Here is a 25,217-nt window from a genome sequence, read left to right as displayed (position 1 = left end):
CTATGCGGCTATACCCTCTCCTCATCATTCTCTTTGCAGCCAAGGTTCTTAAACAAGCCATTTAATACTGATGTCTCTGCTTCTTCCCCCTTCCACTCAGTGCTCAACCCTCTGAAGGCAGGCTGCTGCCGTTAGCCCTCCACTGAAAATGTTCTCACTAAGGTTACCAACAATTTCCTTGCCCCAAATGCAGTGGTCCTATCTCTGTCATCTCACCTTGTCCCTCTCCTTCATAAAACTGTCTTCTCGTTTTCTGTAACATCCCTCCCAGTTTTCCCTGCTCCTCAAAATGATTCCTCCAGGGTCTCCTCTATAACTTCCTCCTTTTCTACCCACTCTATAAATCTGACTATTCCCCCACCCCAGGGTTTCAGCTAGAGTTCTCTTCTTATTCTTTACATCCTCCATGGGTGACCTCATCCACACCATCTCTATGCCAATGACTCCTGAATCCATATAACTGGCACAGATCTCTCTCCTGAACTCAAGATGTGTGTATGCAACTGCCTTTGGAATGAGCCCATCTGAACGGTTTAATGGCTCCTCAGACTCAACATTTTGCAAAGTTGAAATCATATTCACTCTTCTCTCTCCACTCCCAAACTATTCCTCACACAGTGTTCCCTATCTCAATGGGACTATCACTCATCCAGCCACCCAAGCCAGTCATCCTTGGTTCCTAACCTCTTCTTGACCTATAACCAGTTATGAAGTCCTGTCAGATCTACCTTCAAAATACATCCTGAATGCATCCACTTCTTTCCAACTGCACTGCCTAGACTTTGGTTCAAACCCTGTATTATCTCTTGTCCAGTTGGAAATCTCATAGGCTCCTCAAATTGGTCTCTCTAATTCTACTTCTGCCCCGCCCCTGCAATCAATTATCCATCCAGCAGACAAGGATCTTTCTAAAATGGAAATTGAATCATTAATATCACCCCATCTCTTTGCCATGCTTAAAAAATTTCAGAACCTCTTCATTGCTTTCATGATGAAGTTCAAACTCTCTAGCCCTGGAAACCAGGAAAGCCCTCCAACGTCTGACTCCTGCTTTTCGTTCCAGGCTCATCTCACACCAATAACCTCCACCCTCATGTTTTATGCTCCAATGTGCATGCGCGCACGCACATGCACACACACACACACACACACACACACACACACACACACACACACACACAATCTTACCATCCCCGAACATGTGTCCTTATCTGAAGTTGCCTTTCTCTGTGTCTCCAAACCCTTAAGCATGCTATTCAACCATCCAACATTTGCGTGGGTAATTGCTAGTCATCCTTCAGGCCTCATCCTCTCCTTGAAACCTTCCTTTAACCACTCTTCCCACCCAAGCTGGCTTAAATACTTTCCCTTTGTATTCCCTATCCATATCTGAGCTTTCAGTGAGGGTTGGTGAGCTGCCTTGAGGACTTGGGATGGTGACGGAAGAGCCCAGCTTAGGTTTCCCATATGGGAGTCGACAGTAGCCCCAAGAGGAGAGCCTCTCCCCAGAGCCAGTCCTGACTCGGTAGGAGGAAGTAGGAAAGTGGTTTGGGGCAGGAGGAAAGCCGAATTTTAAAAAATGCCATCACCGAGGCTTGGAGTCTCTAAAGAGTCTGACCCCAACGGGGTCAGCTTTCAGCCAGGGTCAGGAAGGCAGGGGTGGGTGAAATAGCTAGTGGTTGAGTGATGAGCCAGTCTAGATTCTGCTCTGATTTGTGTGATGAGCAGTAGAGGGTTTAAAGGACCAGTCCTGGCCTGAGAACCAAGACTAACCTCATCTCGGTTCTGCTGGGAAGCTGTTGCGGAAGTCCCCTCACTTCTCCAGGCCCTAGTTTTGATGAGAAAAAGGTCTCCAAAGTTTTGAGTCTCAACTAAGGTAATGGGGCAAGAAGCCACTTTGATAAATATAGAAGACTGAACAGTTGTTATTAGAAGCAGGCAGCTTTGAAAGAAACTCCTCTCTCTGAGGGGTCCTCCTAGAAGCCAAGCCCTGGTGTCTCTGGAGGGACAGAGAACTCTAGGCCTGGCCAGCCGAACTTGTCTTCTGGGCATGAGGCCAACACACTCCATGGCCCAGGGGTTGGGCAAGGAGGCTTCATTTAGGATTCTTACTTAATCTTCCTTAGGGGAGGGAGTGGAACTGCAGGAGAGGATTAAGAGGGTCAAGACTGACAGCAGCTCCTGAATTAACCCCTCCTTGCCCTGCCATTCCCCACATCTTGCTCCAAGAGTCTTGTGCATGGTACACTTTCTTTGAGGGTACTTTTCATATGACTCTGTGGGATCAGATAGGTGGGGTTCTCAGGCGCAAGGAAGGATCTGATGTGCTGCTCTGGGGGTGACGGAGGCCACCACAGCCCTCTTCTGTCAGCCAGTCTCATTGCTCCATCCCTTGGTCTCACAGCCCCTCACAGACATCTGAGATACTTGCTTTCCTCTCCACACCTCACCCCCAGCTCCCAAGGGCTCTAGTAGGTGGCAAAGCCATTCCTTTGAAGCCCTACTTTCTGGAAAGCTTGTCCTTGGAGCAGTTCACCTCTCCTTCTGCATCAGTTGGTTGACGACAGCTCGGGGAACTACAACTGGATTGAGAGATATTCTAATTGCTTTAAAAAGAAGTTTCTTTTGTCCTGATCATCAAAGTAAAGCACTCTCACGTTAGAATGCTGGAAAACACAGAAAGGCAGAACTTAGAAAACAGACATCACCTACAACCTCTCCAGCTATAAGTGCTGGTAATGTTTATGGTTCCAACTCCATTTTCAAAGAGGCCACTTGAAGACAATAATGTCTCAGTCCAAAAAAAGGAATTTCTTTTTTTCTTTATTGAGATGCAATGGACATATAAAATTGTATTCATTTTAGGTGTACAACATAATGATTTGATATATGTATATATTGCAAACTGATCACCACAATAAGTTTAGTTAACATCCATCACCACACAGAGCTACAAATTTTTTTTCTTTTTTCTTCTGATGAGAGCTTCCATCATCTACTCTCGTAGCAACTTTCAAATATACAGTACAGCATTGTTAACTATAGTCACCATGCTGTACCTTATATCCCCGAGATTTATTTATCTTATAACTGCAAGTTTGCTCCTTTTGACCCCCTTCACCCATCTTACCCACCAATCCCCATCCCCACTTCTGATAACCACCAATCTGTTCTCTGTATATATGAGCTCTTTTTTTTTTTAATTCCACGTATAAGTGAGATCCTACAGCATTTGTCTTTCTCTGTCAGACTTACTTCACTTAGCATAATGCCCTCAAGGTCCATCCACATTGTCACAAATAGCAGGATTTTCTTCAAAGAAGGAATTTCTAATGACAGACTTGGAGACCAGTGGGAGAGAGGTATTTAAGGGCTTAAGGGGGAGACTTTATGACTTCACTCAGAAGTCCATCTTCTGCTGAGATCCCCTGAGCCTTCATGCCAAGGAAGGCACTGTGAGGGAGCACCCTTCCTGTCCTCCTCAGCTCTCCCACCAGCACAGTTAAGCAGAGGGGTAAACTGTAGCTCCTTTCTTCCCATCCCTTTGTCTCAGTCCTTTTGCCCTCAAAAGCTCCATCCAGAAATTATCATCTGACTTGGAGAGTGCTTCCTCTGGCCCTGCGGTTTCAAAGATTGGAAACTTCGTGGTAGCCTTGAGGAAACAAATACTACCAACCCAAGTGCCTCCTGAATTTTCCCTCCAGTACCCTCCCCTCAGAAACCCAAGGTGGCCCAGCCTGGCTTCACCATGGGCCAAATCGATAACAACTAGGAAGCAAGAGCCCACCTAGGTGAATTTAAAAACAAATCAGAATTGAGACACTTACGAAGCAGTTCTTTTGCAGAGCCTTGGAGGAGATGTATGGCCCTGGAGAGGAAGGAAGGGATCCTGAGGGAGGGAAGTAAGGTGCAAGGGGCCCCAGGCTGAGGTGATAAAGGATTTCTAATTGTTAGCTGCAGCTTTGCAAAATCCATGTGCAAATCTCAGCCTTGGGTCAGAGACTTATTACAGATCAGAATTAAACCCCTGGAGGCGGTGGAAGATTGAGGTACTTTAAAAAAGAAAAAAAACACTTTGGTGAGTTTTGTGTTTTTCCTGTCAAAAACTCCAGCTGAGCTTTTGTGAAGTGACCTCTGTGAGCCCAGGAGAGATCTTGGGGGGAGAGGGGTTTGGCCCAAGGAGGAATTCAGAACATTCCAGCTTTGGGGTGGGGAGAGGAGGGGGCTCTGTTAACCCCCATTAAGTGTTCCTGGCTATCGGCCCTGAGGCCCAGCAGGAAGTAAGCCCTCGTGAGCTAGCACCTCAGCAGACCTACACTGCCTACAACCCTGCAGACTCGTCCACCCAGCTTCTTCTCCAGCGAACCCCCAGCCCTACCCCACGCCTAAGATTGAGTCCAGGGCCAGACATGTGTACTGTAGGGTCAGACTCTGGTGGCGTCAAAGCGCAGGACCTGGTCCCTACAAGGTGGGACTGAGGCAGGCATGATAATGGTGGGTCTCCCCTTTGTACCACACACGGCAGTACCACATACACCACAGTCTATGTCACTTGAGTCTCTCCAAAGTTCTGTGGAGTGGATTGCGGCAACTGGGTTTCCTCTCCAAATGGAAAACAAACAAACAGAAAAGCTTTCCTGGGTTTTTTTTTTTTTTTCTGATTAGAAACATACTAGATGCGATTGCAAAGAATTCAGAAAATTGTAAAGTATAAAGAGGAAAATGGAGGTCCCTGTAATACCACAAGCAAGAGGTATAGTTTTTATCATTGTTAACATTTTGATGTACTGTGGAAGACACGAATAGAAGTTTTTTTAATAAAATGGAATCACATTATTCCCTACCATTCTATAACCTTCTATCATTTCTAAATAATATAATGATAGAACATTGACAGGGTCCATTGACATGGCCCTGTTTTCACGTCAATTAAAAAAACAGATCTGCATCATTCTCTTATGGATGTGCTGGATTCTATCATACGGAAATATAATTTAACCATTAACGATTAGACATTTTTGTGATTTCCATTGTTTTCACTATTATAACCTGGCATCTTTACACATAACACTGACAAGTTCCTAGGATTAGAATTGCTACGTCAAAGACTGTGAATGCTTTAAAGGCTAATACAACATATTACAGAAGTAGGGCAGCTATTACTATTTCCAGATGAGAAAGCCTGGGCCCACTGAGGTGAAATGAATGACTCACCCAGCGTTTCAAGTTGAGCAGCAATAGTTAGACCTGGAATCTAGGCCTCTAGATGTCTGGTTCAGTAAGCTTGCCAGTGTACCACACTGACTCCCTCCCAAGAATTCCTCATTACAAATGATAAGGCCAGTGGCCGCTATTCATTGAACACTTTCTAGGTGTCAGGCACTGTGCTTGAGTGTTTCATGTGCATCGTGTGACTGAGCTACTGCAGAGCAGAATCTTGCTCTACTCCATTTTGGAAGCAGTATCAAAGCAAACAGTCCGATTTGTTGCCTAGTGTGAATTCAATGAAGCAAATCAGAAATCATCTTCCTTCCCAAGGTGGCCTATAACTGTCTTGCAGGTGTGAATGGGGTACTGATCCCCAGGCAGTGCTCCTGAGCCAGGGTCTCTCCAGGCGGCTACCCCGTGGCTGGCTGGGACAAGCTAAAAGGGCAGCCGTGCCTGAGCTCGGGCCTGGGGAGTCTGTGGGCATGAAAGCAAGCAACACCGAAGGGGTGGAAGGGACAGCGGACTAATCCTCTACCCAGCTGTGTGACCTGGGGCAAGTCTTCCTATCTTCTTTCTCCAGGCTTCACCCAGCTGACTTCCCAAGCCTGGGCTAACGTAGAGGAACGCATTTTGATAGGTAGAAAATGCTGGTTGAAGCGAGATAGAATTTGTAGTAGAAGGGGCACATTTATCAGCTCACAGTGATTCTGTGTAATTGAGGAGAGGAAAAGGCAGAATCTTAGGGGAAGGTGCCAGGGCGGATGAGAGCAGGATGTGGTTACCAGATTGGCAATCACTGAAGGACTAGGTTCTAACGTCACGTTGCCCCAGGTCGGCACTGTCCGTTCCTGGTGGAATCATGCCAAAGACCGTGACTCCTCAGCGTTAAGCCTAGGAGGCTAGGACTCCTGCTGAGATCCAGAGAGCCTAGATAGGTGGGGGAACGGAGAAGAGTGTGAAAGAAGATAAGAAAGAAGAAAGTCTGAGAAAAGCAGTATGTGGTGAAGGAGAAGAGTCAGTGGTGAGAGAATGAAGGGAGGAAAATGAGATCTGGGAAGAGATGGCTTAGGGAAGACAGCAGAAGAGGTATAGGAGCGGGGTCTTTGAGGAGGAAAGTCTAAGAGAGATCTGTACAAAGCGAGGTCTTGAGGGAGAGGGAGGCGATGGTGCTATGAAAAGAGGAGTCTAGAAGGAGGAATAAGAAAGATTCTAGGGGCAAAGGGGCAGCGATGAGAGGAGTGTGGGAGAAGGAGTCAGGGCTCAGGGCAGAGAGGATTAGACCCAGTCCAACCCCACTATTCCACCAAACCAAGAAGTTCTCATCAAGGTCACGAATGACCCCTGACTCATCAGGTCCAATGGCCACATCTCAGTCCTTAACTTCCTCGACTTCTATGCAGAATTCAACATCCGCAGTGACTTTGCCCTTCTTGAAATGTTTTCTTATCTTGGTCTCTGTGATACAGCTCTCCCCTGATATTTCTCCTATCTCTGTGGCTACTACTTCGTTGACTTCTCCTCCTCTGCTAGATCTTTAAATATGAGTGTTTCTCAGGAGCCTGACCTAGGACTCCTTCCCTTCTCACTCTGCATTTCCATTCTTGGAAGTCTCATTTATCTCTTATGGTTGCAATTACCCTCTATAGTCTGATGAGTTCCAAATCATCACTTTCAGCCCAGACTTCTCTGAAATCCAGACCCCTACATACTGACATCTCCATTTGAATATCTCAAAAGCATCTCAAACTCAACATGTCCAAGACTGTATCCTTGATTTCCTTTGAACTAAAACCAGTCCTCTAACCAACAAAGACCTACTGCATAGCACAGGGAACTCTGCTCAACGTTATGTGGCAGCCTGGCTGGGAGGGGAGTCTGGGGCAGAATGGATACATATATATGTATGACTGAGTCGCTTTGCTGTGCACCTGAAACTATCACAACATTGTTAATCAGCTACACTCCAATATAAAATAAAATGTTTAAAAAAAGAACAACAACGAAAAAAGAAAACCAATCCTCCCTCCATCTTCTCCATTTGAGAAAGCCAGCTGTTTAAGCCAGAAACCCCAGAGTTAGACTTAATTTCACTCTTTTCTCTTTCTCTGACCCTCTACACCCCATCGCCTCTGATCTGTAAATCCTTCCGATCCTATCTCCAGTGTATGGCTCTTTCATCCGTCTACTGGTTTCCCATATAAAAATGATATGTCCATTACCATCCATTACCATCACCTCTCTCTCAAAATTTGTGATCTCAGGACCGCTTTATACTTTTAAAAACTATTTAGGAAACAACCCAATGTCCTTCAGCTACTGAATGGATAAATAAACTATGGCACATCTGTACAATGGAATACTACTCAGCAATAAAAAGGAATGTACTATTGATACAGGCAACCACATGGATGAGGCTCAAATGTATTGTGCCGAGTGAAATAAGCCAGAGTCAAAAGACTTCTTACTGTGTGATTCCACTTATATGACATTCTTGAAATCACAAAGCTATAGGGATGGAGAACAGATTAGAGGTTGCCTGGGGTTGGGGATGGGGGGAAGGGGTTGACTAAGTGATGTGGCGTAGGGAGTTATTTTAGGTGTTGGAACTGTAAACGTTGTTGTATAACTCTGCACTCATGGAACTATATACCCAAAAGAGTGAATTTTATGTATCGTTTCACATTTTGTCACACAGAATATAAAATGACATGTATGTCAATTTTAAAATAAAGAAATAAAAAGTACTAATTAAAAAATTATTAAAGACTCCAAAACAGCTCCTTTTTATGGGTACTCTCTATCGTTATTTAACATATTAGAAATTAAAACGGATAAAGTTTTAAACTATTTTTTAATTTAAAATCACAATGATAAACCCATTGCATGTTAAAATAACATATATGGGCATCCCTGGTGGCTCAGCAGTTAAGAATTCGCCTGCCAATGCAGGGGACACGGGTTCGAGCCCTGGTCCGGGAAGATCCCACATGCCACGGAGCAACTAAGCACAACTACTGAGCCCACGTACCACAACTACTGAAGCCCACGCGCCTAAAGCCTGTGCTCTGCAACAAGAGAAGCCACGGCAATGAGCAGGCTGCGCACTGCAAAGAAGAGTAGCCCCCGCTCACCACAACTAGAGAAAGCCCGCGCGCAGCAATGAAGACCCAACGCAGCCAAAAATAAATGAATAATTTTTTTAAAAAAATAACATATATTTATGAAAAATTACTATTTTCCAGAACAAAAAAAATAGCAAGAAAACCGGCATTGTATTACATTTTCGCAAATCTCCTTAATATCTGGCGGAATAAAAAGCAACTGGATTCTCATACCTGCTCTTGCATTCAATCTTCTGTAATACGTTGTTTTGGTTAAAAGCATTGATATATGAAGAAAATCTAGCTTAACAAAGACACGTAGTTAGAAAAGGGGGTTATTTAATAGCTTTTTAGGCAGAATTCTAAGAATGATCCCCCAAATGACCCTCACCTGTGTATAAATTTCCTCTCCTTTGAGAGTGGGTGTTTACAGTGTTTATCATCCCCATGATTATGTTAGTTATTTGGCAAGGAGAGATTCTCCAGGTGGGCTAATCTAATCATTTGAGTCCTTTCAAAGCAGATTGCTTTCTCTGGCTAGTGACAGAAAAGGAAGTCAGAGAGACTGGAAGCATGAGAAGTACTTGACACGCCATTGATGGTTTGAACATGGAAGGGACCACATGAGAAAAAAGATGGGCAGCCTCTAGGAGCAGAGACTGGCCTTTGGATGACAGCCAGCAAGGCAACAGGGACCTCAGACTTACAACGTGAAGGAACTAAATTTTTCTGACATTCTGAATGAGCTTGGAAGCAGATCTTTTCTCCCCCAGGGCCTCCAGATAACAGCCCAGCCCAGCCAACAACTTGACTAAGCAGAGAACTCAGGTGAAACCCCCTGGACTGTGAAATAATAAATAGGTGTCATATTAAGTTGTTAAGTGTGTGGTAATTTGTTATGGCAGCAATAGAAAACTAATACACTCGATATTCTTCTTTGATACTACACCTAAACTTCACAAGTGGTAATTTCTTAATGTTTATTGGCAATGTTGAACCTAAAACCACATCAGTGAACCTTTTGTACTCGGTTACATTAAAATCCATTGGCTTAACTTGCACTTTGGATGGATCTATTATCCATGATTTTGTAACATCATGCGTTAGTCATTTGGAAAATATTGGTCCACCCAGTTATGCAGATCTTCCAATTGTTGACTCATTTCATGATTATACAATATAAAAACCCACATTCATTAATATCACTACTAATCTTATCAGAAATGTCCTTAGGGTATTGAGAAATTCTCAAGCTTACAGTAATAGATACAGGTTTTCCAAAATTCTACTTCTTACTTGAAAGCTTAGAGTTTATCACTGACAACAGATACTATCAGTTGTTTTCCTTGCGATGACAGGCTCACCTGATTCATTTTCAACAAAATGCTGGCCAATACCCAAGTCTGAATAACCATAGTTTCTCTGTCAGTTGTTCTTTCAAGTTAAAAAAAAAAGTTCCATGAAGAACTGGCTAGTTTAGCTTGCAATTCAATCAAACAAGTGCTTTTCCTCATGCCAACATCATACTTCAGTATGCAGTAGAAGTGCTTTATATATCCTTCCTACTTGTCACACAGACCATTAAAAACAACATGTACCCAAAGGGTTGAGATTTATTAAAACTGAATCATCTTTACTGTTCAATCAAGACATTCTTAAGTGAAACTGATATTTCTTCTACCAGGAAATACATCGATGATGAAGAATAACGTGAATATAGTTTGGTGCCACCACTTTGATCCATGCTTAGGTGCTTTGACCCACTGTTGCTTTTGCTCCATCAGTGCAAATGTCAACACAGTGAAAACTGCAAATAATGTCTCAGTATTATCATGCAAGTAGCTTTGACTGAACCCCCTGATGGAATCTGAGGGACCCCGATGGGTCTTTGGATCATACTTTTAGGGCTGCTGGTCTAGGCCAAGGCTGGAAGGAGAGGGAAAGGAGGGTGGAGATGAAATTTTAAACATGCTTAGAAATGTTCCGTCAAATAGAGCAGACAGCTGGGAATAAAGAGGAGAGAATTTCTGGATTCAAGATAATTTCTAGCTTCCCCCTGCCCGAGGACCTCTGCTATGCTGCTCCTCACTAATAAGCTGCATTGCTCCTGAGCTGTCCCAGCCAAGTCAACAGCTACCCTCTAAAACTCCCCCATCCTGCGATCTTGGATACTCTGTCTTACAATGCTGACAGAGAAACCCATCCTGGCCCGTGCACCTGTCACGGCTATTTGTCACCCTACCCTAGAGCCCCAAGGCTCTGCTAGACTGAATCTGTTAGTCTTCTCAGACCAATTACCCTGTGTCAAATGGCATTCCATTCACATGGAATGAGTGCCTGCTGTGTACCCAGTCCTGTGCCGGGTGCTGATGGGAGGGAGGAGAGCTGACAAAGCCACGGCCCCTCCCCTGATCACCTCAATAGGGTGCCTTGCTTCACATCTGAGAAGGGAACTCGGATGATAAGGCCACGGAAGTAGGCAGGTATTAGGATTTCTTGGAGGCTTCCTGGAGTAAGTGTGGGTTCAAGGAGGACCTGGAAGGGAGAGGTAGAATCTGAGACATGGGGGAGACAGAAGGCATTCCAGACCTAGGCAGGGGTAGAGATGATCATGTGCAGGTCCAATGTAGTAACAAGCCTGCTGGAAGTGAGAGGGGAAGCTGGGTGGAGTCAGAAGTGAGGCTGAAGTTATAGGGAAAACTGTGAATGCCTGGCTTATTCTGTCAGTCATGGGTTGCCAATGCAGATGTGTGAGCGGGATGAAAGCTGTGCTTTAGGAAGCTGAATCTGGCCACGCATGCAGAAAACACCTGAAAGTGTGTGGGACAAAAAGAATTAATACCAATTTACCTACAGCGTTTCATTCCATCCTCACTCCAGCCCTGTGAGATGGGTACTACTGTTTTCATCTCCAGGAAACTGAGGCTCAGAGAGGTTGGTTAACTTACCTAAGGCCACCTGGATGGTAAACTATACAGGAGGGATTCCAACCCAGGCCTGCTTCCAAAGCCTATGCTCTGAATAACCACAGTGGTAGAGGGGAAAAACAGAATAATTACAATAATGATAACAGCCAACATATATTAAGTCCTAAATATGTGTCAGGCTGAACAATCTATACACTCTTTCCTTCAAGCTTCACTACAACCCTGTGAGGTAGGCGCCATTACTATCTCATTTCACAGACGGGGGAATTGAGAAATGAGAGGCTAAGTTATTTGCCCCAGGTCACACAGCTAAGTGCTAGAGCTGGAACACACTCCCAAGTCCATCTAACTCTAAAGCCCAGGCTCTTCCACTTTAAGGTCTACTGCAAAAATATAGACGTTAGATGATGAGCACCTGAGCTAGAGTGGTAGCCAAACCATTCTGCAGCAATGACTAGTGGGGGCTGAGTCCAGAGCTGTCACGAAGGAAGCACGGACAGAACTTCTGGTTGTCCCTATTTTGTAGTGGAGAGGTGGTGCCATGGAGAGATCAGGCCCAGTCCCAGGGCACTGGTGATGGCTATGGTGGAGATGTGCTCGGCCTGTGGCACCAGTCACCCACTTTCATTGGCCCCCCTCTGCCACCTGCCTAACTCTATAGCAGCACACGGGCCTTGAAGTGGGGCACCCGGGGCAATTGCTAAATGGACCACACTCTCCACGCAGCTGGATTCTAAAATCTCAGAGGCCGCTGAAACAAAACAGACTTGAATCCCGGTCTCAGATCTCTTCCTCACTAGCTATTTGGTAAGTCACTTAACCTTCCTGTGCTTCAGTTTCCTGCGTGCCTTTAAATGGGAGGAATCATAGTAACTACCTCATAGGGTTTCCACAAGGAGCAAATGAAATAATAAAGCAATAAAGCGCTTAGCACAGCGCCTGGCACATCGTAAGGGCTCAATACATGTTAACTATTTTTGTTGCGGTGCTGGTTATTCTTACTAGTTTGTCAGGATCCACCTCCCAAGAAGACATCTGGCGCTAGTTACCGGTATCTGTTGTTTACTTAGGCAGGATCTGCAGGACGCCAAGGCTAAAAAGAAAAGAGAAGAGAACGCACTACTGAGAACTCAGCATTGCTGCATCTTCCCCAGGCCTCAGGCCAGGCTGGGAAAGGAAGCTGGCTCAGAGAAGAGGCTGGAGAGTCTGGCCAGAGGAGCCAGGGATGGGGCTGGATGGATGTAATGGAGGAGGGAGTGACCTTCCCAGGCACCCTCCCTCCCACGCCTCCTGCCTCCTCAGCACTCTGTTTTTCTAGGCCCCTGCCGTCCAAATGAGGAGCAAATGGGGAGCTGCGAGGGGCTCTGTCCAGAGAGCCCAGCACCACATGGGCCACAGCCCCGGCTCAAATGGCGGCCAAGAGGCAAAAAGCGCAGGAGGAGAGCTGAGCCGGCAACAAACTGTTCTCCAGAGGGGACCCCCTGTCCCAGGCACCCAAGGGGCTGGGCCCAAGACTTGGCACATCTGGGACATTTGGACTTGAGGGCAGAAGCCCCAGGCACCATTTGCTAGTTTTGCTTTGGGGACAGGCTTGGGTAGGAAGAGAATTGTCCCCTTCCCTCCTCTCTTAGAGCAGACCCTGCCTTGCTTCTTGTGTCCACTTGGCCCCCATTCTGGTTTTTAGGCCTCCTGCCCCTAACCCCAGGGACCCTGGCTCAAGAAGCAGACGCTGGAGAGAACGAGTAAGATCTCCTTTCCCGAGGTGAGAGCAGAACCTGTTCTGGGCCTTTCAACCTGGCATTTTAGGTCCTCCTCCGGTTTCCTGCTGGCCTGGGCTCTCCCTCTCCTCTGCTCGGCCCCCTTTCTGCACCAGCCCCCAGTGGCAGGGGGTGCAGCTCAGTGCTTAAGAGCACAGAGACTACCCGAGTTCAAATCCCAGCTTTGTCACTTTTAGTTCTGTGACCTTGGGCAAGTGCCTTAATCTCACCTATAAATGAGGCTAGAAATAGTATCTTCTTCACAGGGTTGTTTGTGAGACTTGAACGAATCCATGCAAAATGCTTAGAACAGTGCCTCGTACATAAATGTTTAACAAATGTTCTGTCCTCTTACTATCCACTCCTGTGCCAGGATTACATTTCCCCTTCTCTCTGCCCACATAAGCCCAGACCCACTTGATCGCCCCTCTTCCATGAGGTCCCCCTGGCATCACCTGTTCTCCTGACCTCTGTTACACTCCCCAGTGAGACTAGACACATTCTGAGAGCAAGGGCTCTGACATGAACAGCACTAGTTAAATGAGTCCCAGAATAACATCTAGTCCCTTGAGTGCAGTCGAATTTTATGACTGGGACCCACAGTAAGAAACATATTTTACAGCGTAATCCAGGACATGCATTTGTGTATCTTTCAACCGAGATCTAGATAAGCGGCTAAAGCAAAAGCTTCACAGAACAGCATATCCCCTTGCTATCCCTTCTATCTGCTATTTATTCATTTTGTCAAATGCTGTCTGCAACCCACTAAATCGATTTTAAGCTCTGCCACTGGTTGTGACCCACAGTGTGCCCCGTGACAAGCCCCATACAGGGTGGGATTGAGACCTTCAGCGTCTCTAAACCGTGAAAAGATTACAGGCGCAAGGCATGGCCTGTTTATAGAGTGGAGGTCTCTAAAGGGGAGCTGCAGTGGAGGATGGGCACTGCAGGTAGAAGGCTGGAGAGGCAGGCTGCGCTTAGGCAGCAAAGGGCTTCGAATGCCACACAAAAGAGATTGGACCTTTCCCATAGGCAATTGGGAATCGCTGGAAGTGTTTAAGCCCAGGAAGAGCATACTCAGTCCTGTGTTATAGAAGGATCACTGGAGTGGCTGTGAGGAGGATGGATCAGAAAGGCCAAGTCAAGGATGGGGGAGCCTATCTGGAAGCTGCTTCGAGCATCCAGGTGAGAAAGGATGGATGAGGCCATAACTGAAGAAACAACCAGGAGAGTGGGGAGCACAGAGAGGACAAACGTGAGAAATGGTGAAGACTACGATCAATGGGGCTTGGTGGCTGAGGCTTTTAGCTTGAGTGACTGGGCCAATATGATGCTGCTTATCGAGGCAGGTACAGAGGAAGTTTGTGGGAAACAAAACCAGTTTGGTTTTGGAATGAGTTTGAGACGCCTATCAGGAAAACTTCAGGCTGGAAATACGAGTCAATTTTTCATTCGTTGAACACACATTAATGGGACTGACATAGAGGAACTAACACTTTTATTTTGCCAAGTAGGGACATTAAAGAAATAAATTAATATCCATCATTGCCGTCGTTTCAAGAAAGAGAGGATATTTTGCCACCAAAAAATTAGGAAAGGCATAATGTCAGAATAAAGGACAATCTTTTATAATGGAATACATTGAGATTTTTGAAAAGCTCTACTTTTGATGTTTTTCCCATTTTGCTGTGACCTACTGAAAACATCACTGTGTATCAGTCCCACTTGTGGACTGTAATTGAGAACCACAGATGTGAGGACTGAGCAGAGGAAGAGAGGTCAGCAAAAGATACCCAGGGGGGATGGTTCCAGAAGTAGGAGGGAAACCAGGAGAGAGTGACCAAAAGAGAAAGGAGAGCCTCAGAAATGAGGATTTGGCCAACAGGGCCTTTGGCCACCCAGAGTTCAAAGAGATCATTGAACTTGGCAACTAGGAGGTCAATGGGGACCTTTGGTAGTGCACTTTCCCTGGGAGGATGGGGCTGAGGCCAAACTGGAGTAGGTTGAGATATAAATGGGAAGTTGGGAAAAGTATAGACTCTACTTTCAACAAATCTGAGGGTGAAGGAAAGAAAAGAGAGAGGGAAGGAGGGAGGGGAAGAGAGAGAAAGATGGAGAGAGAGAGAGAGAGAGCAAGTTAGGGGAGCAAGAGAACACATCTAGGGAAGGAGAGACCTTTTTCTGGGGGATGACAGAGACTGGCGCTTTATAATCGGGAGGGAAAGAGCTGGAATAAAGAAGCTGAAGTTTCCTGAAGAGAAGGGCCTGGAGGAAGGCCCCAGAGAAGGAGGGTGGATGAGGCCACGGCCCCGGTTGAACAGATTAGCGTTTAACGAGAGGGGCACATCGTCCCCGGAGAAGGGCGGGCTGGAGGAGAAGGAAGTTGGGGAGGCAGGCCAGGTTTGGGTGGGGGGCAGGGCATTGAGGTAATTCACGCTTGAAAGCCTCTGTTTTCTCAGGGAAGTGGGAGCAGAGGTTGTTCTGTGGGGAGAGGGTGGGGCGGGAATGTGGTAGGAGCTGAAGGAAGTTTGGAACGTGGCCCAGGGAATGTGGAGACTGGAGCTGGGGAGTCGACAAGGGAACATGTTTCAGGGTGGTGGAGGGGTACCAGGCCCGGCTGAGGTTGACCAAGTCTTCCCCCATATGCAGGTCTTGTCTTCCTCCCTCCCTAGGCTGTCAGAACCTTGAGGCAGTGTCCACTCCTCTTTCTAGTCCATTCTCTTGCCTGGCAACGCCCAGCAGCGTCTGGCCCAGAGGAGGTACCCAGCCCTCTCGATGCTCTGGCAAAGCCATCACCGACAAAACCCAGAGGCACTGTAGGGCTGTTAGGGGAAACAGAGGTAGGATAGTAATTGCCCTGACAGGAAGTGCTTCATTTTGGTGGTCCCAGACCTTTCCTGCCCCCTTGCTGCCCACCTCACTCCTGTTGCGTGCTGAGGGCAATGGAGAACAGCCAGGCTCCCATTTTTGCCCAGCAACCCTTGTAGGCCTTAAATCCTTCAGGCTGGGGAGAGGCCCCCAAGAGGGGCCAGTGGTTTCATCTCCCACAAGCTGAATGAGACTGAGGTAATTCTTAGGAGGTAGTTAAGACAGAGCAGCTGTGTAGGGAGAAGAAAGATCCATGAACACAGGCCTGAAGGCTACCTGGGCTCCGGGAAAGGATGCGAGAGCTGGCGTGAGGGGGGAACTCTGAGGATTGCTGCTCAGGGGAATGAAGGGGCTGCCAGCCCCGATCATGAAAGAGTGTGGCTGAATAAGCAAGCACAAGTTCACGGTTGGTTGGGAATGAGCCCTGGGCTCTGGAGGAATAGCTACCTCTTCTCCCATTCTCTCCCCGCTCCTGCCCATTTTCAGAGTCCATGGCCACCTAGAGATCAAAAAGATCCCTGCGTGTGACCACAGGTCTGCTTCTTTCTCCTTCACATACCATCTCCTTCCAGCCCAGTCTCTTCAACCTGGCTCCCTCTCAGGCGCTCATCTGAGCCATTGTATTGACACAATACAAGCACATTTTCATCTCCTGGAGGTAAATTTAGCAAGAACCCTCAGAGACTAATAGAAACTCGGGCTCCCCAGCAGCCCTGCTCACCATCTCCTGCCCCACCCTCTAGATTTTCCACTCCAGGATCCAGGATCCACGATCCAGCCTGCACTTACACAGTTCAGGGACAGAGAGCTTAGCCCAGCCCAAGGCTCCACTCATTTCGCCACATATAATAAAGCTCTGTTTATTGAGGGCCGGTACAGTGCCAGGTCTCTGGTTTAGGTGTTGGCCGGACTGTTGCAAAGTTTTCCTTTGATTGAGCCAAAATGTGTCTCCCTGTAGTTTCTACCCATGGGCCTCAGCCCTACCTTTGAAGTCACACAGAACAAGTGTAATCTCATTGCAGTCTAATCCTCAGATATTTGAAAATGGCTGTCATTTTCCCAGGAGTTTTCTCTCCTCTGTGGATAAGCATCTCTTTCTTTCTTTCTTTTTATGTTTATGTGTCTTTACTTTTTATTACCCAAGGAGTATCAGGGCTTGCAGAACTTTTAGAAACACTCAGAAAAGCCTAAAGAAGGAAGTAAAAATCTACCATAATCTCGCTCCCCGGACTGACCACTGTAACTTTCTCCTTTCTTCTAACCAGTCTCTCTCTCTTTTTTTTTTTTTCCTGTATATGCTACACCTTTTTTTTTTCTTACCAAAACAGGATCATCCTCTAAGTTATATTGTACAGGTTTCTTTTTTTCACTCTTCAATATATTAACTTTTTCCCAATCCTCTACCAAGCCAATTTTAATATAAAATTGTATAACCGTTCCATGATTTATTTAACCAGCTTTCTAAAGTGAGACATTTGGCTTGTTTCCGATTTTCCTTTGCTGCAAAGAACACAGTGGGGCTGGAATTTGAAGTGGGGTGAAGGTAGGGGGTAGGTGAACGGAGAAAAGAAGAGCCCTTGAATCAAATTATTCTTACTATTCTAGCACCTGATATTTTTTTTTTTTTACATTCTGTGTCGATAATTATACCTCCCAGAACATGACTGTGAGTGCCTGCTTAGTACTCGGTTACAAGGACTTCCTCTAATTAACGTAACTGGTTTCCTATTATTGGACACTGAGGCGGTCTCTAATTTTTCACGATTACACACCCGGCTGTGACGAATATCCAAGAAGCTAAATAAATCCGCGCCGGTGCTCGACACTGAGGTCAGGAGGCATATTTTCGGACCTCTAATGCATAAGGAACCTGCCAGTAGTTGTAACTGCAAACTTTTTGGCAAAGACCCAGAAGACTGGCTGAGGCCGAGACCGTGGCTCAGCCGCTGGGCCTGCCCAGGGTCAGTACCCATTTATCCAGCCCCCGTCGCAGAGCGTTCAGGCTGACGGTGCCCTTTGGGACCACTGGGCTCGCATCCTTCTCTCACACGTGAGGAAGCCAAGGCTCCGGGGCCAGGGATGGTCAGCAGCTTTGCACCCTGGCGCCCGGACTGGAAGCTGAGCTCTGAGATCCGGATTCTGACCTGGAAACCCTGGAAATGCCGCCCGCGCTCCTTTCCTGGACCACTGACTGCTGAAGCTCGAGAGGGGATTCAGGCACTTTTGCAAATGAACTGACCAGTAAACGGGAGGGCGTGGAAAGAAGACTTGAGGTTCACCCCCCGCAGGCATCCGGACCCGTCCTACCAACAACCTCCTTTTTTTCCTTAACCCCGGTGATATGCTTAATGGCAGTCACCCCGTATCAGGTCCACCTGGCAACTCCATTTGGGGTCTGAGCTGAAATAACATGAGTCCCTCACTCGCCTTAGCCGGATCAGCTGTGCCTTCTCACTGGCAACCAGCTTTGCTAAAGGCCTGTCTACCCTGCCCTCTGCGCCTGACAACTTTCTGTGGTTTCTAACGAGCTTCCCTCCTTCCCTCCCCGCCCCTCTGGCCTTGCTACTGCCTGGGGAATTCGCACAAACGGTGTGCGATTTGCCCCTTTTGTGTTTTCCTTTCTGACTTGGAGGTAAAGAGAACCCCTCGCCCCCCACTGACTCTCTGTTTATTCAACTGGGAGAGATTTCACACCCAGAGACACAGCTCTCCCTCCCTGAGCCCCTTTTCCTAAATCTTCATTCCCCTCCCCTCCCCTACCTGTCAGGGAGCCCATCCTTGCACGGCCCTGAATAATTTATGAGTCCAGGCAGGCCTTATAAAAGGGTCTCCCAGGAAAAGCCAAAAGAGTGCGGGAGATTCTGAGAAATAGGAGGACCCCACAGCCTTCCTGGCCGTGACACCCTAAGGATGGACCCTGCTGCTTGCGCCCCAGCCCCGGCCCTGGCCCCGGCCTCAGCTCCAGCCCTAGCACGACGCCCCCTGGCGCTCCCTGGCCTGGGAAACCCATCGCCCCTTCTCTCCTCTGGACAAGAGGTAGACAGAAGTGAACGGTAAGTGGAACTTGGCCCTTGGCAATTTGAACTCAGTCTTAGTGGGGTTCCTGGGAGAGGAAATGAAATGAGATGTCCAGGGCACCCCTGTTCTCTGTGCCCCCTCCCCATCTCAGGCGCCAGTATCTCAACTGGCTCTTCACGTCACTAATCCCTCCAGCTGGCAGGAGGGGACTTGGGGACAGTGGGCATTGCCAAAGCCGAAAGCCAAGCAGCCAGGCCCTCATGGGCCAAGTTGCCCAGTCCACCGAGGGGCAAAGGGGGAGATTGCCATGAAACGTGGGTTGAACATGACCTAGGCTGCAGAGAGGGGAAAGAGGTCCAAAGTCCCCAGAGGCCTGTGACTGAAGGACCGTCTCTTTCCTGACCACCCCATAAGATTTCCATTTGCTCTTTTCCTACCTTTGGCAGGAAAAGGTAGTGGGGAAGCAGTGGACCCAGAAATATTTTTGGCCCCTTTCCTCAGCCCAGGAAGAGGGTACAACTGTGAGCTCTACTTCCTGGAGCGGGGGCGAGATAGTTTCCACCCAGCCTTCCTTCATTCCCCCAAACATTTACCGTTCACTAAACATTACGGAGACGCCTACCATGTACCAGGCATTACGCTAGGCATTGGGGAGTTAGATATGATCGAACATAAATCTGCCCTTAAGAAAACAGATCATCACCAAACAGTGTGATAACATGTGGAAGCAGAGAGGAAGGGGCATCTGTCCTGACCTGGACTCAGGGTCCTTAAGAAATGCTTCCTGAAGGAGATGGAGTCCGAGCCACGTTTCTGGCAGGCCTCTTTTGTTATCTCAGGGACCCCAGTCTCTTCTCCCTCCACCAGCTGATCTCTCCCCTTTGTCCTAGAGGAGCTTGTCTTTGGAGACCCTGGCTGTCCTCTACAAATGACCTCCCAAGGCAGGTGAGGAAACCTGTGGATTTGGTGAGTTTGAGCCCCTGTTCCACGTGTTCGCGCACACACACATGACCACGTGCAGGCACGCTGACCCGGTCCCTTCCCAGAGAGCCCCCGACCTCTGTCCAGGGCTGCAGACCCCTGAAATCACCTTCCCAGCCTTGCCCAATTTTGATTCCCACAACAGCTCTGGGAGGAAGGCGGAGCTGAGGTTTCTGGGGCAATTTAGAAGATGAAGAGCCTGAAGTCCATAGCGCGGGAGGGATGAGGGCAGGCTCCACAGCACGTCCGCGGTGCAGCTGGCGCTAGCGTCCCGGTCTCCTGGCACCCAACCCCGGTGCTCTCGTCCACCTCCACTCTGCCCCTGCGTCTTGGCTGCTCCAGTAGAACTCTGTCCCCTGGACGGTCTCCAAACAGGTGTTAGAACAGTGGCAGGAAAGCAAACAACCCCCTGGACTCTGTCCACTTGTTCAACTAGAACCAGGACAGACCCTCTTACCGGGGGTGGGGTGGGGACTGGACCCCAGAGATGTCTGAGGTCTCTTCTAGACCATCTACCTACAGGTTGCTGACCCCTGATACGGAAGAGGCAGTTATCTGGCCATGCACTTTGAGCCACATGCTAGCTTTTGCTTTGGACAGGCTGCCGGTGGGGCAACAGGTGCCGAGGTCACCAAGGTTGACTCTGAGTTCCATCACCCTGTCAGGTAAGCTTCTGGCACCAGGCTCGGAACTTGACATAGATCCATTCACCCTTTAAATCCTCACAACAGCCCTGTGAGGCAGGAGGAGGGAGGCCCTGCTACAATCACTATTTCATAGACCAGGAGACAGAAGCCCAGAGAGGTTAAGGGACTTGGCCAAGGTTGCCTTCCCTGGGGCATTGTCAGTGACCCCTAAGCCCCTATGGAGGGGTCAGTGAAGAAAGCCTTAGTAGGAGATGGAGGACACAGGGCTAGAGAATGCTTGGTTGGAGGCCTTCGGAGGTGGGCGGTAGAATCCGTGTCAGGACTGATATATGCTGGGGCTGGGGCTCCCCACAGCTATGAGCTATGGACCTTCCTGTCTGGAGCCATTTTGTAACAATCCAGAAGGTTCTGTTACAAAGCACCCTTTCTTCTTTTCCCTCTCATCCCATTACTGCAGGTAGGAGTTTATGGGCTGGCTTCCTTCTCGGCCCTGCTGACCCCTCTGCACATATGCGCCCTAAGTGGGGGCCGTGTTTCTTTTCTGTCCACAGGCTCTTCTGGCCTAAATCTCGTTCCTTTGACTACCTGTACAGTGATGGGGAGATTTTACTGCAGAACTTCCCTGTCCAGGCAACCATCAACCTCTATGAGGACTCAGCCAGCGAGGAGGAAGACGACGAGGAAGAGGAAGGCAAAGAGCAGGAGGAGGAGGAAGCAGATGAAAAAGGGCCAAAAGGGTGTGTGAAGGCACCAGGGCCAGCAGTGCACAGGGCCTCAGCCCCTCCTCCCTCCCTGCTCCTGACCTGTCCCAACTGAGCCAGTCAGAGTCTAACTGGGGTTCGGTATGCCTGGCAAGGCTTCAGGGCATCGATTAGCCAGGAATCTCCAGGCACAGCTCCCTGGAATGAAAGTTAGTTGGGTCCTCAAGTCGCCGGCTCACCCTGGCTGTACCCAACAGGCCTGCAAGCCCAGGCCTCTGGCATCTCACTGGGCTGCTGTTGTGTTGCCAGTGAGAGGGTCCTAGGAAGTCTAGGGGAAGGAAGGCTTACTTTCTGAAGCCCCCAGGGAGCAGATGAGGACAGAGCATGGCCACACAGAGGGGAACTGTCACTCTTCAGGGCTTTTTGACTCCCCAGCCTTCTACGTGGCCACATACTCCTGTCTCCCCATGGAAAGCCTGACTTCTGGCTTGACCTCCACGGATACGGCACCAACACCAGATCCAAGCACAGCTGGGGTGCCTTTCTGATGGAACTTGCAGGAAAGGAAGGGGACATCTAAAAAATCAGCTTGCTTTGGGGACCTCCCCCCTTTTGGCCCTTATCTACTGGGGTCTATGTGTTGGCATGAGATGAATCAGGAGAAAAATAAACTAGATGATGTTTACCTTTTTTCCTGGAACTGGACTGATTTCTTAACTGAACTCTGCCCGCGTTGTGAACCCATGGGGAGAGGGTCAGAGACCAGCTCAAGGTCACTTCATTGCCCTACCTGAGGTCAGTTGACAGATCTTTCTCCTTGGGAATGTACCTCCGGAGGTCCAACATGGGGCCAGGCCCTCTTCGTCAACTTGTGCAATCAGGCTTGATTAAACCTCAAAGACAGCTTGGAAAGGGAACGAAAAGGCCCCCAGAGGGCAGCTTAAAAGTCGGAAGCAGGGCTGGGGGTGGGAGAAGAGGTGAGAGGTGCAGCCTTGGTTATGAGCCTGTGCATGTGGGGAGGGGCCTTGGGAGGCTTCTAGGTCCTATCAATTTTACCTACTCAAGTCCCTTTGTATCTGCCACAGCTCAGGCCCTCAGGCCCACCCCTGCCCCAATCAGTCTTCATTTTCCCTCTGCAATTCATCCTCTACACTGGCCACCAGATCAGACCATGTTGCGCCCCCTGCTTAAAGCCCTATCATGGCTTTTCATTGCCTCACCAACAGTTGGACTTTTTTTTTTTTTTAATCACAGGTCCTCTTGAGAATCCATAGCTTCTCTACTCAGACATTCACAAATCAAGTCCTCAACTTGATATTCTAGGCCGTTCAATTGCCTGGTCCTTGCCTGTCTCTTCAGACTCCTATCTCAAAACTTGAAGCTCATGCTGCCTGTCTTTGAATGTGTCATGCTTTCTAATCCCTCTGTGTCTTTAATCCTCCGTCTGGAATGCTTTTCCACTTTTGTATCTGATAAGCTCCCATGCATCCAGCAGGACTAGCTCAGACACGTCTCCTGTGAGAAGCCTCCCCAGACCCCCAATCCCAGGCTGGGTGCCCCCATCATTCAGTACCTGGTCTACCACAGCATCTACCTCTTTCTGTGCAGTAAGATGGGGCTGTGTTTGTTATCCCCACACGACTTCTTTGCACAGCACACTGCCTGGCACAAGGGAGGTGCCCAGGAAATGTTGAAGGAAAAAGATTCTCAGGTCTTCCGAAAGCAGTTCTTGGTAGAACGAGCTCTGTCCCCCCACTTGCCGGCTTCCCATATCTTTGCTGAGCTACAGACAGGACAGGGTAGCATTATCTGATTCAGGAGCGCAACGCTGGCCATCTCTCTTTCTCTCCTCTCTCAGCTTAAGACAGGCTGCTTCAGTTCTGAGCCCTCACTGGGACTTCCCTGAATTGGACACAGCCTTAAACAGGCCACCAAACTCACACACTGGTGCCACCTATTGGTCAGAATTTAACCTTTTTCCTTAATTAAGGCTGCCAGGCAGTTGATCTTTGATCACTTTAATTCCTTTAGGCCATTCTGTTTCTGCTTGTAGGTAAAGTGGAATTTACCATGTGCTAGCTGTATGACCTTGGGCAAGTTACTTATCCACTCTGAACCCGTCTCCTCATCTGTAAAATGGGGAAAGTCATGATACTTCTTCTCAGGGTTGTTGTAAGGATTCAGTGAGAAAATATATGCAAAGTAATTAGCACAACTCCTGGCACATAGTAAAAGCAAATAATAAGTGGTAGTATTCATAGTAATCATAGTTGTAGTAGTGGTTATTATTAATTTTACAACAGAAATGAATTAGTAGGCTAGAGTCAGCTAATGACTGTTTTGTTCAGCTAACGACTGATTTATCGGTCATCTCCACCTGAGCTCCTTGGCACCATTTGACGGTTTACCAGCCGCAGCATCTTTGTGGTGTTTGTCCCCCATTAAACAAACAAAAAAAGAAACAGAGGCCAAATGTGGCTTCAACTTATTTTTTGTGCTTCAGCAGGAGCACCCTTCTTTTGAATTCAATGCAGAAAGCCAACATACCAACCAAATAAAGACGGAGCTGCCCTGGCCGGAGCCACAATGGGAGACACAGAATTCCTACCTTGGGTGGTGTGATGAATTGGGAGACTGGGATGAACATATATGCACTAATATGTATACAATAGATAACTAATAAGAACCTGCTGTATAAAAAATAAATTTAAAAAATAAAAAAAAAAAGAATTCCTACCTTGGTGTCCTCTCTCTGTAAACGAACTCTCTCCACCCCCTTTTTGTGAGGCACCTTCAGAGATCCCTAGATTGTGAGGAAGACTATTTGGAAACCACTATCCTAAGGGTTAAACCAAGATTGATTTGAAGTCAAAGGGGGATTAGTATTTTAACATGTCCACATGTCCAGTGTTCCGTTTAAAATTCTTGTTTTGGGTCCTAAGCTCCCAGCATTTCATTTCATTTGAGCATTTCATATCTCAGAAATTGCTCGAGTCCTTGTACCATAGGTAGTAGAGGTTTAAAATCCTTGGAATCCCAATATCCTTGGTCTTAGGGTATTATATAGCATAGAATTACAAATCCCTAAATCCCCAGTGGCTTAAACACCCTAAAACCCTTGGAGCAGTAATTCTTAACTCAGAATGAGCTCCTCTGACTTCCCCCCTCCTCCCCTGTACTGCGCAGGTGCTGTTGTTCAGTGGCAGCTATTTTGTCTCATTTTCCTCCCAGTCCCCTGCCCTGAAATGGCTTCCAATCCTCTTCCCCAGACATGGTTGCTAAGAGATTGGAATTCACTGTTCTGACTAATCAGAACCCAGTGTGAGTTACCTTGTTACGGGTGTATGCAGTCCTTGTAGCAACTTCAGATCCAGTGCACCAACTCAGGGGGAAAAAAAAAATCTTTGCAAAACTGAGTCCTTCCTCTGGCTCCACCCTAGCTGGCCCATCCTAGTGCCCCATACTTCCTCATCTCAGCACTGCTGCCTCCCATTTCCCCCACGCCATAGCAACGGAAAGAGGGCAAATCAGTTGAGTGTGAGACTTCATTTGAGCTGGGCCTTGAAGGATGGACCCAGGTAGAGATGGAGAGAGAAAACTTTCCAGAAAGACGCAGCAGTATAAATTCCTTCATTAAACAAATATTTATTGAGCACCTACTCTGTGCCAGGCATTAATATTCTAATGATTAATAGCATGGGCTTTGGAGGCAGATGTACCTGGGTTCAAATGCCATATCTGCCACTGTTGGTTCTCTCCATAGGCCCACTCCCCTCAGGTGTCAAGGTCAGCTCTGTGCTCTCAACCCTCTCACCTCCATCTCTGTCGTCCCTGATTATAACACACACACACACACACACACACGCTGCACATGCTCATTAAAAGAGTTGCCTATTTTCTCCTCTTTCTCTGGGCAAGGAAAGCCCCCTCCCCGACCCCAGTGGTTGTTACCAACCCCCTCCTCTCTCCCCTCCCCGTGGACTGTACCTGTGTGGTTATCTAGGGGGCA

The 25,217-nt window shown here is 47.8% G+C and overlaps 1 protein-coding gene across 6 annotated transcripts; it reads left to right on the top strand.

Moving 5' to 3' along the window:
- Positions 1–17,738: 17,738 nt before the first annotated feature.
- RIPPLY1 (ripply transcriptional repressor 1) lies at positions 17,739–24,346 on the top strand. Of its 6 annotated transcripts, XM_055081933.1 has the most exons (5): positions 17,739–18,914; positions 19,770–19,845; positions 20,461–20,525; positions 21,059–21,244; positions 23,712–24,346. In XM_055081933.1, the coding sequence occupies exons 1-5, from the start codon at positions 18,772–18,774 to the stop codon at positions 23,764–23,766; spliced, it is 525 nt and encodes a 174-aa protein (XP_054937908.1). In that variant the 5' UTR covers positions 17,739–18,771; the 3' UTR covers positions 23,767–24,346. The 6 variants fall into 6 exon arrangements, 4 of the variants coding, with proteins under 4 accessions (XP_054937908.1, XP_028338738.1, XP_028338740.1 ...); XM_028482937.1 differs by lacking the exon at positions 23,712–24,346 and having other exon boundaries at positions 19,770–19,824; positions 21,059–21,887; XM_028482939.1 differs by lacking the exon at positions 23,712–24,346 and having other exon boundaries at positions 21,101–21,887.
- The last annotated feature ends 871 nt before the right edge of the window (positions 24,347–25,217 follow it).

Source organism: Physeter macrocephalus, chromosome 21, assembly GCF_002837175.3.
Source record: "Physeter macrocephalus isolate SW-GA chromosome 21, ASM283717v5, whole genome shotgun sequence".
In the NCBI taxonomy this organism is placed as follows: Eukaryota; Metazoa; Chordata; class Mammalia; order Artiodactyla; family Physeteridae; genus Physeter; species Physeter macrocephalus.
Note: the sequence above shows the minus strand (reverse complement) of the source record. Positions and strands in the feature narration are given on the sequence as shown.

What these genes read in the sequence shown, in the direction of transcription:
- RIPPLY1 (XM_028482936.1), top strand. Translation starts at nt 18,772, where the DNA reads ATGGACCCTGCTGCTTGCGCCCCAGCCCCGGCCCTGGCCCCGGCCTCA. An exon ending in TGAGGAAACCTGTGGATTTG is followed by an intron (nt 19,846 to 20,460) that starts GTGAGTTTGAGC and finishes TGCTTTGGACAG; the next exon opens with GCTGCCGGTGGGGCAACAGG. An exon ending in GAGTTCCATCACCCTGTCAG is followed by an intron (nt 20,526 to 21,058) that starts GTAAGCTTCTGG and finishes TTCTGTCCACAG; the next exon opens with GCTCTTCTGGCCTAAATCTC.